Below are 20595 nucleotides of genomic sequence, written 5' to 3' on the forward strand. Positions count from 1 at the left end.
TTTTGAGTTGTTTGAATTTCTTATATATTCTGAATTTTAATCCTTCGTCAGATGCATCATTTGCCAATATTTCCTCTCATTTTGTCTCACTTTTTTTTTCATTAGGAGATAATTTTATTTTAAAAGTGTCATCTTAAACTGTAAGGATGTCTGTTAAACATCACAATTAAACATGCCAAAGGAAAAGCCATTTGTCAAAATGCCCACTTAACCCACCCAAACATCTCAAACCCATCCTTTGCTGACCTTCTATAACCTTATTTTTTAAAGTTTTTTTTTCTTTTTTTAAACAAGAAAAAGTAGACAGATACATGTTGGTAAATGCTAACTGTCCATATTAACATAGAGATATAGTATAATCTCTGAGCCCAATATACAGAGAAAGGAGGAAAAAAGCTAGAATTCTATGCACTACTACACAGGGGCCTAGCACCCTCCAGCTTCTAGCAGAGTGAAGGGAGCAGAAGGTCCCTTTTTTCCCCACAGAGAACGATATGTTGATTCCTTACAGTTTTTTTGTTTTGAGACAGGAAGGGATTAAAAATGAATTTAGAACAGAAGGGTGTAGATATTCTTTTCCCATTGTACTCTTCTCAAGGTATTTCCCCCCAAAAGAAGTTGAGAAACATGGTTTGAGAAAAGAGACCTCAAGAACAGGGTGACTGAGCATAAGGGGGTGGGGGGGGGAGAGGGGGAGAAAGACTGCAACTTGCTCCCAGAGACTGAACTAAAAAAACAAAAAACAAAAGAAAAAAACAAAAAACAAAAGAAAAAATCAAAAAACAAAAGAAAAAAACAAAAAACAAAAGAAAGAAAAAAGTTTGGAATCCATCAGTGTTTAATTACTCATCTTCTCCTTTATCCTCCTCTCCTTCCTCCCCTTCATCATCATGTTCATCTTCTTCACCTTCATCCTCATCCCCTTCTTCATCAATATCTTCCAATCCTTCATCATCATCATCATCATCATTGTCTTCTTCTCCTCCTTCCCCTTCTTCATCATCCATATCAGAAACCAAGTAGTACTGCAATGGATTTGGCCAAATATCATCTTTGATGACCTCTCCTAACTCATCTGCACCTGCAGCAGAATGGTCAGTAAACCAGGTAGAGAAGCTCTCTGGTTCTTCATGCAGCCTCTTCCTGCTGGCTTTATTCTGCGTTTGACTTGAACGTTTCATCAAATCCTTTCCAGATTTCTATTTGATTTCAGTGGACTTTGAAGATGGATAACCACTCTCATTCAGATGAAATTCTTTGGAGAGAACTTTATTTTCAAAGTAAGGATTTTCATCAAAATAAAAATCTTTATTCTGTAACCTGATTTGATATCTTCAAATTCTGTCACTTCAACTCTGGCCTCTTCATCTTTCTCCCCCAGCAGTGCAGACACTTGTGGATAGCTGACAAATGTTGTTACCCCAAAATTTGGGATTTTGGAGATCAATTCTGACCTCTTTTGAAAAAATGGTTGGCGGAGTTTGTTATATTTCTGTTTTACTTTCAATATCTCCTCATTGGCTTGTTCATTAAGTCTTTCTATTTCATCTTGTACTTCATCGATATGTTCAATTGCTTCTTGTTGTTCTTTTTCTGAGGCCCTGTCGTGGTTGGAGTTGAGCTCCTTTTTACCAACTTTGGCTGCCGGTGAAAAATTGTACCACTTAATTAAGGTTTTTAGTTTACATTTGGCCACCTCAAAGTAGTTGTAACATTAGATTGGTCAACAAAAATTCCTTGAACAAACTGTACAGTCAGAGCAGACTTTCCAACCCCTCCTGAGCCAAGAACGACTAGCATGATGGAAATTTGTCAAAACTAAGTACCTCTCACGCTGTCACCGGGTTCCATAGCCAGCATCATCCCTCCAGGTCGCTGCTCTGGGTGCCACAGTGGTCCTGTCACTGCCCCTCCTAGCACTGACACTATTTTAAAAACGTTTTCTTTAGTTGTATATGGACACAATATCTTTATTTATTTTGTGGGGCTGAGAACTGAACCTAACACCTCACACGTGCGACGCCAAGTGCTCTATCACTGAGCTACAGCCCAGCCCCAAAGCACTAACATTTTGATGACTCTTTTTTATGTCAATTTAAAAAAAAATATTTATTTTCTTATAGGTATACACAATATCTTTATTTTTATATGGTGCTGAGGATCGAACACAGTGCCTCATTCTTGCTAGGCAAACGCTCTACCTCTGAGCCACAACCCCAGCCCCTTTTTAATGACAATTTAATAAAAGAAATACAAACACAAATACACAAATAGGGCTGGGGATGTGGCTCAAGCGGTAGCGCGCTCGCCTGGCATGCGTGCGGCCCGGGTTCGATCCTCAGCACCACATACCAACAAAGATGTTGTGTCCGCTGAGAACTAAAAAATAAACATTAAAAATTCTCTCTCTCTCTCTCCTCTCTCCTCTCTCTCTCTTAAAAAAAAAAAAAACAAAAAAAAAACAAATACACAAATATATTCAGATATTTCCCTTACACAATAAATCACTTTATAGGTCATTTTGAAATTGTTATTGCTACATAAAATGATATATTGAAACTCTGAGTTTTCAGTAGTATTAGTGAAGGTAGTTTACTTTTTTATTTGTTCTTTTTAGTTATACATAACAGTAGAGTCTATTTTTTAAAAAAATTATTTATTTTTTTTAGTTGTTGATGGACCTTTGTTTTATTCATTTATATGTGGTGCTGAAAATCAAACCCAGTGCCTCACACATGCTAGGCAAGCACTCTGCCACTGAGCCACAACCCCAGTCCCAAGTAGAGTCTGTTTTGACATATTTATACAAGCATGGAGTGTATCTTGTTCTAACTAGGATCCCAGTCTTGTGGATGTACAGGATATTGAGATTTGCTGTGGTGTATTCATACGTGTATATAGGAAAGTTATGTCAGATTTATTCCACTGTCTTTCCTATTCCTATCTCCCTTTCTTCCCTTCATTCCTCTTTGTCTAATTCACAGCACTTCTATTCTACCCCCACTTCTTCTTGGATGTTACCAGCTTTGTTCTTTATGCTCAAGATTACCTTGAATCTATGGGGTCTTTGATGGTTTTATATGAATTTTAGAATTGTTTTTTCTATTTCTTTGAAGAATGTCATTGGTATTTTTATAGAGATTGCAGTGAATCTGTAGATCACTTACGTAATGTGAAACTTTTAACAATATTAATTCTCTCAATACATGAATACTAGATGTGTTTTCACTTAATTATGACCTCTTTAGTTTCTTTCAACAGTCTTATGATTTTCAGTTTAGAGATATTTAAACTTCCTGAATTTTTCCTAGGTATATTATTTATTTTTTATTTTTTAGTTGTTTATGGACCTTTATTTTATTTATTTATTTTTATGTGGTGTGAAGGATCAAACCCAGTGCCTCACATGTGCTAGGCAAGTGCTCTACCACTGAGCTACAGCCCCAGCCCTCTTATTTCTTAAGTGGGATTGTTTTCTTCATTTTTTGGTAGCTTACTATTATCATATAGAAACACTGGAGATTTTCACATGTTTGTTTCCTGACACTTTACTGAACTCATTTGTTAGTTCTAATAGTTTTTTTTTTTTTTTTGGAGTCTTTAGGTTTTTCTAAATATAATATTATATCATCTGCAAATAGAGACAATTTGACTTCTTTCCAACTTGGATGTCCTTTATTTTTTACTCTTGCCTAATTGCTCTGACTAGGACTTCTTGTACTTTGTTAAATAAGAGTGATTAAGAGGGCCTTCCTTGTCTTGTTCCTGATTCTAGAGGAAATGATTTCAGCTTTTTTCCATTCAGTATGACGTAGACTGTGAGTTTGTCATGTATGGCCTCACTGTGCTGAAATAGGTACATTTTATGCCTAATCTGTTGAGAGTTTTTATTTTTTTGGGGGGGGTACTTCCCTTTTTTGTATTTTATTTAGAGATAGGGTCTCAATGAGTTGCTTAATGCCTCACTATTGCTGAGGCTGGCTTTGAACTCCGATCCTCCTGTCTCAGCCTCCCAAGCTGCTGGGATTATAGGCGTGTGCCACCATGCCTGGCTAGAGAGTTTTTTTCATGAAGGGATGTTAAGTTTTGTCCAATGTATTTTTGTACCTACTGAAATAATCATATGGTTTTGATTCTTCACTTTGTAAATGTGACGAATCAAATTTTGTGTATGTCAAACTATCCTTGTATTCCTGGGATGAATCCTACTTGATCATAGTGAGTGATACTTTTGATCTGCTGTTGAATTCAATTCCCTTGAATTTTGTTGAGGATTTTTACATGTATCTTTACTAGGTATATTAGTAATTTTATTTTTCTTTGTTTGTCTTTGTCTGACCTTGATATCAGGGTAATGCTGACTTCACGGAATGAATCTGGAAGATTTTCCTCTTTCTCAATTTTATGAAATAGTTTGAGAAGAATTGGTATTAATTCTTTAAATGTTTGGTTGAATTCAGCAGTGAAGTTATCTAGTTCCTGGCTTTTCTTTGCAAGAAGTCTTTTTATTGCTGATTCACTCTCCTTACTCATTATTCTATTCAGATTTTCCATTTCATGGTGGCACAATCTCTATAGGTTGCATGTATCTAGGAATTTATCCATTTCTTGTAGTTTTCAAATTTGTTGGTATATAGTTGTTCATAATACTCTTTTGTATTTTTGTCTTTTGTATTTCCGTCACATCAGTTTAATGTGTGCTTTATCATTTCTATGTTTGATTCTTCTCAGTTATTTCTTTATTAACCTGATTAAAAGCCTGTGGATGTTGTTTATCCTTTGAAAAAACCAACTGTTTATTTCATTTATCTTTTACATTGTATTTTAAATCTCTCTGTTGTTTATTTCTGCTCTGATCTTTATTATTTATTCTTCTCAGAGTTTGGTTTGTTATTTTGTTATTTTTTATGAGGTAAAGTATTAGATTTTTTTTTGAGAACTTTCCTGTTTTTTTTTTTAATATCTTTATTTTACATTTATGTGGTGTTGAAGATCGAACCCAGTGTCTCGTGCATGCTAGGCAAACACTCTATCACTGAGCCACAACCCCAGCTCCTCTTATGTTTTTTTTTTTTTTTTAAAGTATTTATTTATTTATTTTAGTTTTTCGGCGGACACAACATCTTTGTTTGTATGTGGTGCTGAGTATCGAACCCGGGCTGCAGGCATGCAAGGCGAGCATGCTACCGATTGAGCCACATCCCAGCCCATGTTTTTTTTTTTAATATTTATTTTTTAGTTATAGTTGGGCACAATACCTTTATTTTATGTATTTTTATGTAGTGCTGAGGATCGAACCCAGGGCCTTACGCATGCTAGGCAAGCACTCTACCACTGAGCCACAACCCTAGTCTGAGAACTTTCCTATGTTTTGATGTAGGCATTTATTGCTATAAATTTCCCTCTGAATGCTGCATTTGCTTTCATAATTTTTGGTATGTTGTGTTTACATTTTCATTTGTCTGTGGAGATTTTTAAAATATTCCTTTTAATTTCTCCAGTGGCTCATTGGTTGTTTAGGAGAATTTTTTCCCCCTTCTTTTTTTCAGGGCTTGTGATCAAAGTCAGAGCTTCACACATGCTAGGCAATGCTCTGCCACTGAGCTGCAGCCCTAGCTCTGGAATGTTGTTTAGTTTCCATATATATATATATATATTTTTTTTTTTTTTTCATTAGAGATGACTTTAATGTTTAAACGTTAGGGTCGTTTTTTTTAAAAAAGGCACAAGAAAAATCAGATTTATTAAATAGTATGAAAGAATTTTTGATTAAGCTTACGTTAGCATTTTAGAAACTAAAAAGTTCAAATGTCAGGGGCTACCATTACCATGAATACAATGAAGATAAATTTCTTATCACCCATAAGTTATATAAACTCAACTGAAGTAGAATAACAATAATCACTGTAAACATTTTTGGAACTCTACAAAGTTATTATTTCAATGTCTATAACATTGGGAAATATTTAAAATTACATTTTGACCACTGATTTAATTAACAGTGACACAACAAGTTGAGGGAAAGTATATTGTAATAGTCTGAAATAAAAACCTATATTTTTCTTTTCTTCACTTACTGTGTAATTAACAAAAATGTATATATTTATGGAGTACATCATGCTATTTTGATATATTATATGCATTATGGAATTCCTCACATTTTTTCATAGTTAAAACATTTGAAATTAATAGCATTTCTCAAGAATACAGTATTTTTTATTAACTAGAGACTCCATGTTTTACAGTCTTGGAACTTATTCCTCCTTAACTGAAATTCTGTATCCATTCACCAACATTTTACAAATCCCCCAGCCCCACCCCATTCCTCTGGTGATCACCACTCTACTCTCCATGAATTCTAGTATTTTTTTAGAGTCCACAAATGAGAACATACTGTAATTATCTTTCTATGCTTCACATATGTCATTCAGTATAATTTCTCTAGGTTCATTTATGATGTCTCAAATGACAGGATATGCATTTTTATGGTTTCTAAAGTTCCTCCTATAATTGATTTCTAATTTTGTATCATTGTTGTTGGAAACAATTCTTGATATATTTCAAATTTTTAAAATATTTGATAAAGCTTGTTTTGTGGCCTACTAAATGGTCATTCTTGGAGAACGTTCTGTGTGCAATTGAGAAGAATATGTATTCTACAACTGTAAGCTGGAAGGTTATGTATAATGTTCTTAGATCTAGTTTGTCTAAAGTGCAGTTAAATTTCAGTATTTCCATGTTAATTTTTCTGTCTGATTAATTTGTTGAAAACGGGATAGTGAAGTCTCCTAATTTTATTGTCTCACTCTCATCTCTATCTAGTTGTCCTTTTATGTCCATTAATATTTTCTTTATATACTTAGGTGCTCTGATATTGGCTAGCCATCTTTTTGATAAATTGAGCCCTGTATCATTAAATAATGACTTTCTTTGTATCTTGTAGCAGATTTTTTTCTGTGCTGAGGATTGAACCCAGCCGGTACTCTACCATTGAGCTAAGCCCCCCAATTCTTCTTGTAACAGTTTTAAACTTGAAGCCTATTTTATCTGATATAAGAATAGCTGCACTTGCTCTCTTTAGGATAATATTTGCATGAGATACCTTATTTTCTCTCTTCACTTTTAGCCTATGTTTCTCCTTAAGACTAATCTACCAGGCTGGATATAGTTGGATCTTGTTTTTCAATTCTTTCAACCACTGTGATTTTTGATTGGAGATCTTAATACATTCACATTCAAAGCAATTATTGATAGGTAAACAGTTATTATACCATTTTGTTGCTATTTTCTCATTGTTTGTAGACCTTTGTTCCTATCTTTCTCTGTTGTTGTTCTCTCTGTGATTTGGTGATTTTCTTTAGTGCTCTATTTTATTTCCTTTCTCTTTATCATCTGTGTGTCTTCTCTAGTTTTTTTTTTTTTTCCTTGCTACCATAGGCTTATGTGCAATATTTTATAGTTACGGTAGTCTATTTTGCACTGATGACACCTTAACTTCAGTTAACTTCTAGTCATTTTTTGCAGTGCTGGGGTTTGAACTTCAGGTCCCACACATGCTAGGCAGGTGCTCTACCACTGGGAAACATTCCCAGCCCAGAACTCTATAGACTTTAAATCTCTCCCCAGAAGGCATGCGTGTGTGTGTGTGTGTGTGTGTGTGTGTGTGTGTGTGTGTGTGTATTTCTCCCTTTTATCTTTTTTTCACTTGTTTTTGCAGTGCTGAGAATTGAAACCAGGACTTGGTGCATATTAGACAAACACTCTACTACTTGAGCTGCACCCCCAGCCCCCAATTTCTATTTTTGATGTCACATTTGACATTTTTATATTATATATTTCTTAAAAGCTTATTGAAGCTATTGTTATTTTTTGAAAAATATTTTCTTAGTTGTCAATGAACTTTATTTATTTATATATGATGCTGAGAATTGAACCCAGTGCCTCACACATGCTAAGCAAGTGCTGTACCACTGAGCCACAACCCCAGCCCCTATTGTTATTTATTTATTTATTATCATTTTGAGTTTTAACCTTCATACTAGAGATATATGTGATTTACAGAGCACAATATCAATAGTGTGGTATTCTGGATTTGATTATATATCTACCTTTACCTGTGAATTTTATACTCTAATATATTTTTGTATTAGTAATTAGTGTCCTTTCATTTCTACTTGAAGAATTCCCTTAATCATTTCTTGTAAGACAAGTCTTTTGGTGATGAATTCCCTCAATTTTGCTTGTCTAAGAAAGGTTTTATTTTTCCTGCATTTTTCTGAAAGAGATTGTATTCTTGGATATAGTATTCTTGGTTGACTGTTTTTTCTTTCAACACATCAAATATATCATTCCCTTTTATGTTGTCCTACGAGTTTCTGCTGAGAACTCAGTTGTCTAACAAGGACTCTCTTATAGTGACTGGCTGCTTTTCTTTTGCTGCTTTTAAATTCCTTGTCTGACTTTTGACAGTTAATTTATTGTGCTTTGCAGTGAAGACCACTTGGGATTGAATCTGCTTTTGGAATTTTCAGTTTCATATATCTGGATATCCATACCTCTTCTAAGAATTGGAATGCTTTTAACTTTTTTTTTTTCATTAAATAAGCTCTCTGTCCCCATGTTTGTCTCTTACTTTCCATAATGCAAATGGGGGTACTGCTTCACCTCAGTCCTGGGATGCATGGCTGCTTGGTCAGCCAAGACACTAATTTCCCAGGAGATGATGCACTACTTCAGCTCAGCCTCAGGGAGCATGACTTCTCTGAGCAGCAAGCCACTTTTCTGGAAAGCCTGGTATGCAGAGTGTCGCTTCAACTTAGGCAAAAGGGAACTGCAATGACCCTGAGTACTATTTTTTTTTGGTACCAGGGATTGAACTCAGGAGTACTCAACCACTGAGCCATAACTTCAGCCCTATTTTGTATTTTATTTAGAGACAGGGTCTCACCGAGTTGCTTAATGCCTCACTGTTGCTGAGGCTGGCTTTGAACTTGCGATCCTCTTGCCTCAGCCTCCTGAGCTGCCGGGATTATAGGCATGCACCACTGCGCCTGGCTCAAGTACTATTTTCTGTAGAGCTAGTGCACTGGTTCAGCTCAGGAAGGACTGGATAGGTCGCAGTGACTGGGAAGGGTAGATGAAGTGGCTTTATGGCAGCTTGCCCCCAAGGAGAAGGGCACAGCCACCAGCTGGCTACACTTCAGGGGTGGAAAGGTGCCATGACCTCTTATCCCTGGAACAGGACACACTCCAGCAGTGGCTCTGGTTCCAAGATGGCCTCAGCTGCATAGGCCACAGGGGCTGGGGCTCAGTGTTGCCTCCTTCTCTTGAGGGAGTACAGCTGTGTGTACTCTAGGCCGGTCACACAGCTGAAACTCTGTAGGACAACTGTAGACCCCAGTGGTGAGGAATGTAAGTGCCCAACATGTTGGTGATAGCTGCTGAGTTCTCTTGCTTACTTTTACCACCTTGGGAGGAAATCCCTCCTGGTTCCAAGCTGACATCTGCTGGGAGATGGGGGATGGAGGCCAGGAATTTCCTTCCATTCCCTGAGGCCATCCTGGGGTTGATATACTCTGGTACTCTCCTTTAGTTATTTTATTTTCATCAAAAGTTATTTGGTTGTTTCTTGTTCTGGCTGTCTTTGTGGATTATTGAGCACTAATGACTTCTAGCAGTCATTTTGCTGATGTCCAAGGAGTCTTCCATTTTTAAAATTCAGCCCAGAACATAGGTGGAATCTTGTTTACCTGATAACAAGTCTCTAATTACTTAATCAATTCGTACTCTTTTTCCTCTTCCCTAGCATGTCCTCAGCAGGAGAGCGACATTGCCTTTTTGATTGATGGCTCTGGCAGCATCAATGAAAACGACTTTAGGAAGATGAAGGACTTTGTGTCAACAGTGATGGACCAATTCAAAAAGTCTAAAACCTTGGTAAGGGCTCATACCAGGGTGGCAAATACATGGCAGCCAGATTGCCACTGTTCCCCACTACTGCAATAGCAGACATGGCAAAATGGACATCTGATGGTTATGTTGTTTTATGATTCTATTTTTTGATCTGCTTGGATGCACCATAAGCATTCTTTCAAGTAGGCAGCTCGACAAATAGGGGTGGCATGGGAGATGAAACCCACATGTCACTTCTTGTAGAATTCTAGTATTGAAAGTGGGTGGGAGCTGTGGAGAAGAAATTTGGAAATTGGAGTGTTGCAAGGTTTATGTAAGGCTTGCTGGAGATGAGGAGCACCTTCTTCAGTCTAATGCCACTGCCCTGTTTCCAGTTCTCTTTGATGCAGTACTCAAATGAATTCCAGACTCATTTTACCTTCAATTATTTCAAGACAAATCCTAACCCAAGATTGCTGGTAAACCAAATAAGACAACTGCATGGGACAACATACACTGCTACAGGAATCCGCAAAGTAGTGTAAGTTCTTCCTTCTTTGCTTAGGATGGAAGGAGGAGATGATTTTAACTGGGATTTGAAGGATGTGGGAATTGTTCAGACAAGAATGGGGCAAAGGTTTGAAGGAGGTCTGTATGTAGTATTTTTTTTTCTATTGGTGCATTATAATTATGCTTAATAGTGAGATTCATTGAGATATTTTCGTATAAGCACATAATATAATTTGATCAATCTCATTCTCTAGTACCTCACCTTCTCTTGCCCTCCTTCTTCTCCTGGGTCTCCTTTCTCTAATATGTTAATGAAAAAATTATGCATAAATGTGGAAGTAAAGAGAGGAAGTGAAAGCTGGGTGGGGTGATGCATACCAGTAATCCCAGTGGTTTGGGAGGCTGAGGCAGGAGGATGTCGAGTTCAAAGCCAGCCTTCGAAAAAATGAGGCACTAATCAACTCAGTGAGACCCTCTCTCTAAAAATACAAAAAAAAAAAAAAAAAAAAAAAGGACCGGGGATGTGGTGCCATTTTGAATGTCCCTGAGTTCAATCCATGGTACCTACCATCGCCACCAAAAACAAACAAAAAAAAAAAGTGAGTGAGGGAAAGGTGGCTGGAGGGAGGCCAGAAAAATTGATTAATTTCGGTAACCAAAGGCAAATTTGTAGCCACTGAGGATCCATTGATGATCTTAAGCAGTAGGAAGATATCCTATTATGTTTTGGAAATATTCTGATTGTGTGTGTGTGTAACAGCAAGGGTGGGGTTGGGACAGAAGTGCAGGAAGATGAGCTGGAGAGCTGTAGTAGTACTCTAGGAGAGATGTGATGAAGGCCAAATTGTCTATTTCTTTTTTTTTTTTTTTAAATTTTCTAAACTTAAAAGAATAATATTCAGTTTAAAATGTCAAAACATACAAAAGCATATATAAGGGTAAAGGCTTACTTTTTCCCCATTCTTCTCCCTCTTCTCCCTTCCCCCGCTGCCTTTCTATCTCAGGAGAGAGAGAGAGCCCCTTCCTAGACAGAGCCCAGCTGCTTCTGTGTCTGTGACTCTGCTGACATTTCCTCCCAACACATTAATAGCCTCTTTATTTGCATTTGACTTTGTCCTTCCTCTTCTGTGAACAGAAGAGAACTGTTTCAGAGTGCCAATGGAGCCCGGGAAAATGCTGTTAAGATCCTAGTTGTCATCACAGATGGAGAAAAATATCAAGATCCCCTGAATTATGAGGATGTCATCCCTGAGGCCGACAGAAAGGGGGTCATTCGCTATGTCATTGGGGTAGGAAATGTGTCTTTGGGCCTGATGCTTTTGTTGTGGATTTCTACTTGGACATACCCTCCCTTCAACTTGCAAATACTGGTGAAATCAGTGAGGCAAGGGTTCCTGCTAACCCAGACAGACCTGTGCATCAGTTATCTATTGTCACAATAATGCTGTGTAACAAATGATCTACAAATTCAATGGCTAAAAATAATAAGTAAGCCTGTAGATCAGCTGCATAGTTTTTCTGGTCTCAGATGGGCTCACTCACACATTTGTAATCAGCTACACGTTGTCAGGCCATCTCCCCTCCTCTCCCCCTCCCCCTTCCTTCTTTTCTTCCTTCTAGCACTGGGGATTTAACTCAGGGGTACTCTACCACTGAGATACATCTCTAGTCCTGTTTATTTTTTATTTTGAGACAGAGTCTCACTAAGTTGCCCAGTGTGGCCTTGAACTTTTAATTCTCCTGCTTACATCCTGTTCAGCTTTCTCCATTTCTGAGGATTGCAAGCTAGTTTGTCTGCTGGACAGATGACCTTGGTTGGAACAACTGGGTGATTTGGCCCTTCTGCTCCCTGGGTCTCATTCTACAGTGGGCTGGCCTTGACATGTCCTTTTGGTGAAGGCAGAGGAACAAGCGAGAAAGTGGAAATATTGCAGACATTTTTTTCAGATCTTTGTTTGCATCAAGTTTGATAACATCCATGGGCTAAACCAAGGTACATGGCTGAGCCCAGAGACAATGAGTGGTGCAGATTACTCCCCTAAGAGTAAAGGGCACAGGAAAGTTTATGGGGAAAGGGCTTGGATACAAGGAAGAGGATCATCAGTATAATCAAACTACCACAGTACTTGTGTGACATAGAAAAAGTATCATTCTGAGTGCATGGATTACCATGTAAGACCTTCATATAAAGAAAAAATCTCTCCCTTTTCTCTGAGAGGAGGGAAGCCATGAAGCATGGCAGAGAAAATACATTAAAAATTGTGTTTGAATCTGGATGTGGTGGCAGATGCTTATAATTCCAGCAACTCCAGAGGCTAAGGCAGGAAGACTGCAGGTTCAAGGTCAGCCTTAGCAACTTAGTGATACCCTGTCTCAAAGTAAAAAATAAAAAGTGCTGGGAATATAGCTCACTGGTAAAGTGGCCTTGAGTTCAATCCCCAGTGCCAAAAAAAAAAAAAAAAAAAAAAAAAAAAAATCCCCCAGCTGCTGCCTGTACAATGTACACTCTGCCCAACTACACTTGGCAGTGTCTCAGAGGCCTTCTGCTGCATTCTCTTATTTGACAATGTTCCTGATACTTTTCCTAAGAAATTTTTGCTAGATGATACTGCTACCTACAGACACTGTCTGCTTTGACCTTTGTTTCTTGGCAACCAGGTGGGAGGTGCCTTCAACAATGACAGATCCCGTGAAGAGCTTAATACCATTGCCTCTAAGCCAGCTCGTGATCATGTGTTCCGGGTGAATAACTTTGAAGCTCTAAAGACCATTCAAAACCAGCTTCAGGAAAAGATCTTTGCAATTGAAGGTGAGCTGGGCATCTGTGTTCCCAGAAGAGCTCAAGATGCAGACTAGACCTTCCTAATTCCTGGTATCTTGACCTCAACTCTTCCCTACCACTTGGGCCTCACCAGGTCAATTCCTTTGAAATCGAAGAATCTTTATTTTCATCTCTAATTTTGCCAGTCTTGGCTATAGGTTGATAAATCCAAGTGTGGAGAAGTCAAATTCCATACAGCATTTTCCCTAAAATTCAGATGTGTTGCTGACATGTATTCAATATTCTGTTACTCTTCACCTGTAATATTACCTGGTACATAGAAGATGGTCAATAAATGCATATTGAATAAAGGAATTAGACTTCTTGAGGACCACATTCTCATCTGACAGAAAGTAGCTATTGTGATTAGCTGCCAAAAGAAGGGCACACACTTTAGAGTTCAACACAGATCCCATTGGAGCCTCCCTTTGTCTGGCTACAATAGCATTTGAGTTTCCAGCACTATTCTATGCTCTTCTGCTTTCTTTGATATAGAAAGTTCTCCTCCTCACAGGCACTCAGACAGGAAGTACCAGCTCCTTTGAGCATGAGATGTCTCAGGAAGGCTTCAGTGCTGCCATCACCTCTGTAAGTGGCCCTTCATTAAATTGGGGGTGGAGGTAGGGCAAGAAGAAAAGAGAGAAGAAGTCCAAGGGTCTGGGGGCTCTTCCTGTGATGGACTCTTGTAGTGAGGTAACTCTTTAATTGGCAGAAATGGTCTCTTCTTCCCTCATCGATCCTGTTCGACCTCTTTTTCCAGAATGGTCCTTTGTTGGGCTCTGTGGGGAGCTTTGACTGGGCTGGTGGAGCCTTTTTGCATAGGTCAAAGAATGAAATCACCTTCATCAACACAACCAGGGTGGACTCAGATATGAATGATGCTTACTTGGGTAAGTGGGGATAGCAGGGGTCCCCTAAGAGAGGATCAGGATTTCATGTAACTCAGTTAGTGTAACTGCCATTGGATCTTTCACAGGCTCTTGGGATATGTGCAAAGACATAAATTTCAAAATTTAATTTTAATTATGTTCACAAAGAGGAATATAGTATAGTGCTGTTACCCCAATCTGCCAAGCATGGGGCTGCCCCATTGCCCCCACTCAAGTATGACTTGCAAAGTGAAAAGGAGGGCAGGGCCTGTGAGGGAAAGCACTTTGCCTATTAGACTACCATCTTCAGGTTATGCATCTGCAGTCATCTTGAGGAACCGGGTGCAAAGCCTGGTTCTGGGTGCACCTCGATATCAACACATTGGCCTGGTGGTGATGTTCAGACAGAATGCTGGTGCCTGGGAGACCAACACTATTATAAAGGGCAACCAGGTAAGAGCAGAGTATAAAGCGTGAATGTGCAGAGGCACCCTGGGGACTGAGAGATTCCAGGGTGGGCATTGCCAGATGCCATGTATGGTAGAGACTTGAAAAGGAGCCTTCAGAGGGCTTTAAGTTGGGGAGTCACAGGATCAGTTCTGCATTTGAGAATGCTGTGTTCTTAGTTTTCTAACAATAATAAATAATAATTTTTGACCTGTGCAGAGCTCTTTATGAGTTTAACTGCATCCAGAGCTGATATTTAACTAGTAACATAACCAATATAGCCACATAATTTAATAATTCCATATCAGTTGACAAATGGCTGTGTCTTTGAGATTCCCCAAGAGGACAAACTGTTCTTAAAGTTTATATAGAGGGCTGGGGTTGTAGCTTAGTGGTAGAGTGCTTGCCTAGCACATGTGAGGTATTGTGTCCATCTACAACTAAAAATATTTTAAAAAGTTCATATGGAAATGCAAGGGACCCAGAATAGCCAAAACAAGCTTGAAAAAGTAGAACAAAGTTGGAAGCCTCACACTTAAACTTTACAAATCAATAGAGCCAGAAAGTAGATTAGTGGTTGTCAAGGAATGGGGGTGGCTAAGGGATTGGGAATGATGACTAGGAGACCCTAAGTTTATTTCTGGGGAGACAACAATCTTGAATTAGTGATGATGGTTACATAACATTATGTCTATACTAAAAACCACTGAATTTTATACTTTAAAATGGTGAATTTATGGGCTGGGGATGTGGCTCCAGCGGTAGCGTGCTCGCCTGGCATGCGTGCGGCCCGGGTTCCATCCTCAGCACCACGTACAAACAAAGATGTTGTGTCCGCCAAGAACTAAAAAATAAATATTAAAAATTCTCTCTCTCTCTCTCTCTCTCTCTCTCTCTCTCCCCTCTCTCACTCTCTCTTTAAAAAAAATAAAATGGTGAATTTATGTTATATAAATTTTATCTTAATAAAAAATAGCTATTTTGAAAACAATGTAATCCACCATAATAAGAAATTAGAGAATAAAAAAGTAATTATTTTAGTAGACACAGAAACAGTAATTGACAAAAAATAGAATTCTTTCATGATTAAAAACCTCAGTGAAATAGGAACTAAAGAGAACTTCCTCAACTTGGAAAAAAATTACAAAAAATCTGCAATTGACGTCAAAAGTGCAAGAGAATGCTTTTCTGCTATAATTGGAAACAAAGCAAGAATATTCATTCTTACTATTTCTATTCAACATCATATTGGAAGACCTAGCTGGTTCAACAAAGCAAGGGGGAAACTTAGTGATACCCTGTTGTCAGTACATGGAGCTGCAAGGAAGATATAAAACTGTCTGTGTTTGCACATAACATATTTGCATGGAAAATCTCAAAGAATCTACAAAAAAGCTCCTGTAACTAATAAGTTATTTTAGTAAGTTCTCAGGATACAAGATCAATTTATAAAAATTAATTCTTTTTCTGTAGTATAATTTAACAATTGGAAATGAATACGAAAAAAGTACCATTTACAATAGCAAACCAAGACCAAGAAATGCTTAGGAATACATCTCATAGAATCTGTGCAATATTTATATGCTGAAAACTATAAAATATTAATGAGAGACATCAAAGACATAAATAAATGGCCAGATGTTCTATCCTCAGATAGAAGACTCAGTATAGTTAAGATGTTGATTTTCCCCAAGTTGATTGTTACACTCAATGTAATAAAAATTCTAGAAGTATGTTTTGTGGAATTGATGAAGATAATTCTAAAATTTATATGGGAAATAAAAGAAAATAGAATATCTGAAAAAAATTTGCAAAGAATTTAGATAAATATCATTAGTATTTACTGGAGAACTCACATATCACTGAATTTCAGGACTTAACAATTTAAGTTATAGTAATCAGGACATTTTGGTATTGCCAAAGAAGGACATGAAGATCAATGGAACAGAATAGCCCTGAAATAGACACATACATAGTCAACTGATTTTCTTTTTATAAAGTTTTGTTCCCTCTTTACTGAGGTATAATTTACAAATGAAAGTAGTATGTATTTCCCATGTAAAATGTGATGTTTTAATATATGTATACATTGTGAAATTATTAAACCAATCTAAATTAATATATCTATTGCCTTAGATGTTTATCTTGTTTTGGAGTGTGAGAACATTTAAAATCTACTCCTTTAGTAATTTTTAAGTACATGATGTATTATTATTAGTTATGGTCTCTATATGCTACAACAGAGATCAACAGAACTTATTCATTCTAACTGAAATGTAGTAGTGCCCTTTGACCAACATCTCTGCTGTTCCTTCCCAAGCCCTGTCCCTTGGCAACCACCATTCTAATCTCTGCTGTGATGCATCTGACTTTTAAGATTCTACATATAAGTGAAATCATGCAGTATTTGTCTTTCTGTTCCTGGCTTATTTCACTTAGCATGATATCCCCTGGTTTCATGCTGTTTCAATGACAGAATCTTCTTCTCTTCTCCTCCTTCTCCTCCCTTCTCCTTCTTCTTCTCTGGGAATTGAACCTAGGGGTACTTAACCATTGAGCTACATCTCCAACCCTTTTTATTGTATATTTTGAGACAGGGTCTTGCTAAGTTACCTACAGCCTAAATTGCTGAGGCTGGTTTTGAACACACGATCCTCCTGCGTCAGCCTCCCAAGTTGCTAGGATTATGGGTATGTGCCACAATGTCTGGCTGGAATTTCCTTCTTTTTAAAGGCTAGATAGTATATTCATTATACATATGTGTGTGTGTGTGTGTGTGTGTGTGTGTGTGTGTGTATGTCTGTGTGTAGTATGTATAATGCAATCATGTAAACTGCAAAATATATACACACACTTTTCTCCTCCTCCTCCTCCTTCTGTTTAGTCTTAGAGCCTCTATTGAGTCTGTTGTTTGCATTCCAGTGTAAGCTTCAGTGTAGCCAGACTAGGGAAATCTCTTGCCTAGAGTTTTTTAACCCTTTTTTCCCTGGTTGGTAATAATCAGGTCAGGTTTGGATGTATAAAATTATGAAACATTATTTCCCATAACTTTTTTTTAATATTTATTTTTTAGGTGTAGATGGACACAACACAATGCCTTTATTTTTATGTGGTGCTGAGGATGGAACCTGGGTCCCGCCTGTGCTAGGCAAGTGCTCTACCACTGAGCCACAATCCCATCCCTATTTCCCATAACTTTTTTTTTTAAAGAGAGAGAGAGGAGAGAGAGAGATCGAGAGAGAGAATTTTTTAATATTTATTTTTTAGTTTTTGGCGGACACAACATCTTTGTTTGTATGTGCTGCTGAGGATCGAACCCGGGCTGCAAGCATGCCAGGCGAGCACGCTACCGCTTGAGCCACATCCCCAGCCCCTCCCATAACTTTTTAAAAATATTTTTTAGTTGTCCTTTATTTAATTTATTTATATGCGGTGCTGAAAATTGAACACAGTGCCTCACACATGCTAGCAAGCACTCTACCACTGGGCCAACCCCAATCCTTTCCCATTACTTTTGAGACTGAGGGTGTTAAGTATTTTTCCTCTCAGTGACAAACAGATTAAATTGGTGCTCCATAGGTAAATTGAGGGTAGGGTAGGGGCTTGGAATAAGTCTCCTGTTCATATGACTTTGGGTTGGGATCTCACTCAAAAATGAGGATACTATTTAATCTTTTGATAATTATTTTAAGTTAAGGGGAGACATTTACTAGCTAATTGTGCCCTTAAAATCTCTTCAGAAGTAGAATATTTGCCTGCTGCTTGGTCATTCATCATCCTTATAACTTGGGGTTCCTAAGATGTATTATCTTTTCTTTTTTAAAAATATTTTTTAGTTATACATGGACACAATATCTTTATTTTGTTTGTTTATTTTATATGGTGCTGAGGATTGACCAGGGCTGTGGGATTTGGGTCCTCTCCCTCCAGAAGCTTAGTGTATGGGACTTGGGAAGATGGCTGCATGGAGGGGAGGGGTGTTTTGCCTTGGGGACAATTCTCTAGTCCAGTGTCACTTTTGTTTACACTTGGTGCAGGGATTGGTGGGTGGGCTTCTGGTTAGGCAGGCTTTTGCTAAAGGTTTCCACATTGAAACAGGGCCCAGGAGATTTATTAGAAGGCCTGGTGGGGCCATGAGCAGCAATGGCCTTTTTTAGGCCTATGGATGGCTGAGGCTAGGAGCTGATGCTTTTCTTTCTCCTGTTTGGCCTTGTCTTCCCTGTTATTAAAGTTCTTGAAAGCAGCATATATAAGTTGTTTCTGGGAAGCTTTGGTGCCCTTCTCTCTTTTAAGTTTTTATGGGTATCAAGTGTAGAACTGATGAAAAATTGGATGGGGGAAAGAGAGTACCAGCAGGAGTATGAAGGTCTAGGGTGATATATTTGGTAATTGAGTGAAGGTAAAAGAAAGCTTGGAGGCAGAAAACCTCAGACAAACTTGCCATTCTGTAATTTGAGACAATTTTTCCAATCTATAGTAGATAATTTTTTAATTTTGGAGAATTTTTTGATCAAAGGTTTCATATTTGCACCATTGGTGCAGATAATCTAATTTGTATTATGGCCAGTTTGAGTGCTAAGGCTAATGAAGCATTAATTTTGTGGTCAGCTTGGGAGTAGAGGGTCTTAAAATGGGTTCAGAGACAACCTAGGGGGTATCTCTGGAAGCTGATTGTGTAGTTTTCAGCCTTGGAGAAGCTTGACTACAGAAGGTGACAACAGAGGGCAAGGTATACCTTACACTCTTTATGCCATCAATCTGCCAGTCCTGGACTGGACTTTCCCCACTAGGAGTTGGGAAAACATCTTTCCCTCAATCCAAGTGGTAAGGGACGTGGTCCCAGTTATCCTAAGGGTGGAATTGCTGTTCAGCAGAGATTAAATGAATAATGAATGGGGTCTTATCTCTCCAAAGAGATGAGAAGACAAGAAGGCTGGTGCTGGGTATAGAAGCAAAATGGCAAGGTCCCTGGTCCAGAGGTTTGTTGATTGTGCAAGGGAAGGGAAGGTTTGGGGGTGGGAAGTAGAAGTAAGCCTCCTTTAACATTAACAAAGGGTTTGGTACAAATCCCTTTACTGTCCATGGGGTATAAAGCCACACAAGTTTAGCAGGTGGTTGATATCTGGTATCCCTGTTGGCTGTTGAGGAGTCAGATTTTAGATTTAAAGCCTTGGTGTAACACTAGGGAGTTGCTTTGAGTTCTCCCATTTTATGCATGATTTTTTAAAAATTTTTAATTTTTTGCAGAAAGTAGACAGTAGAGGGTGTGGAAGGCCTATGTTCTGTGGGGTCAGGAAATGCAATCAGTTTAGGGACTTGGCCCTAGCTGCATGAGCTGTGGCTGGGGGTTTGTTTCCCTAACCTCAGAGATCCTTGGGGATGCTGGACACTCAACAGTCACTTCCCCTGATCCCATCAATTGTTTGACTTAACTATAGGGAAAGAGGAAGTGTTCAGGGGGGACAGCAAAGGGTTAATTTTACCTTACTCCTGTTCAGGGAACTGTTAGGACAAATAACACATGATGAAGGCAGGAAATGGGAAGCAAACTTGGGATCAGAAGCTTTTCTTTATTCAGTATTTAGTAGGAAGTCAGGTTCTAAGCTGACATGATGAAAATTTGGGCTACTTTTTCTTTTATTAGTTGCAGTGTCTCTATTCTAGTGTCTAAGTCTTTGATCCACTTTGAGTTAATTTTTGTGCAGGGTGAGAGATAGATATTCAATTTCATTTTACTACATATGGATTTCCAGTTTTCCCAGCACCATTTGTTGACTAGACTATCTTTTCTCCAATGTATGTTTTTGACACCTCTGTCTAGTATGAGATAACCATATTTATGAGGGTTTGTCTCTGTGTCTTCTATTTTGTACCACTGGTCTACATATCTATTTTGGTACCAATACCATGCCATTTTTGTTACTATTGCTCTGTAGTATAGTTTAAGGTCTGGTATTGTGATGCCTCCTGCTTCACTCTTCTTGCTGAGGATTGCTTTGGCTATTCTGGGTTTCTTATTTTTCCAAATGAATTCCAATGCTTTTTCTAGTTCCATGA

The 20595-nt window shown here is 38.1% G+C and overlaps 1 protein-coding gene and 1 pseudogene across 8 annotated transcripts in view; one reads left to right on the forward strand and one right to left on the reverse strand.

The window, feature by feature from the left end:
- Positions 1–20595, forward strand: part of ITGAM (integrin subunit alpha M) — a 68565-nt gene that overhangs the window by 23930 nt on the left and 24040 nt on the right. For all 7 annotated transcript variants that reach the window (XM_081299540.1, XM_081299534.1, XM_081299535.1 and 4 more), the window contains 7 exons: positions 9806–9936; positions 10287–10432; positions 11537–11690; positions 13060–13210; positions 13737–13810; positions 13983–14112; positions 14402–14544. In XM_081299540.1, the coding sequence (XP_081155666.1) occupies positions 9806–9936; positions 10287–10432; positions 11537–11690; positions 13060–13210; positions 13737–13810; positions 13983–14112; positions 14402–14544 (929 nt within the window). The remainder of the gene's footprint in view (positions 1–9805; positions 9937–10286; positions 10433–11536; positions 11691–13059; positions 13211–13736; positions 13811–13982; positions 14113–14401; positions 14545–20595) is intronic.
- Positions 739–1863, reverse strand: LOC308652244 (protein SET-like; annotated as a pseudogene). The gene is made up of 2 exons: positions 1834–1863; positions 739–1696 (listed from the first exon to the last, which is right to left on the reverse strand). The product of its transcript is annotated as a protein SET-like (transcript).

Source organism: Spermophilus citellus, assembly GCF_964194105.1.
Source record: "Spermophilus citellus genome assembly, chromosome: 6".
NCBI classification, from domain to species: Eukaryota; Metazoa; Chordata; class Mammalia; order Rodentia; family Sciuridae; genus Spermophilus; species Spermophilus citellus.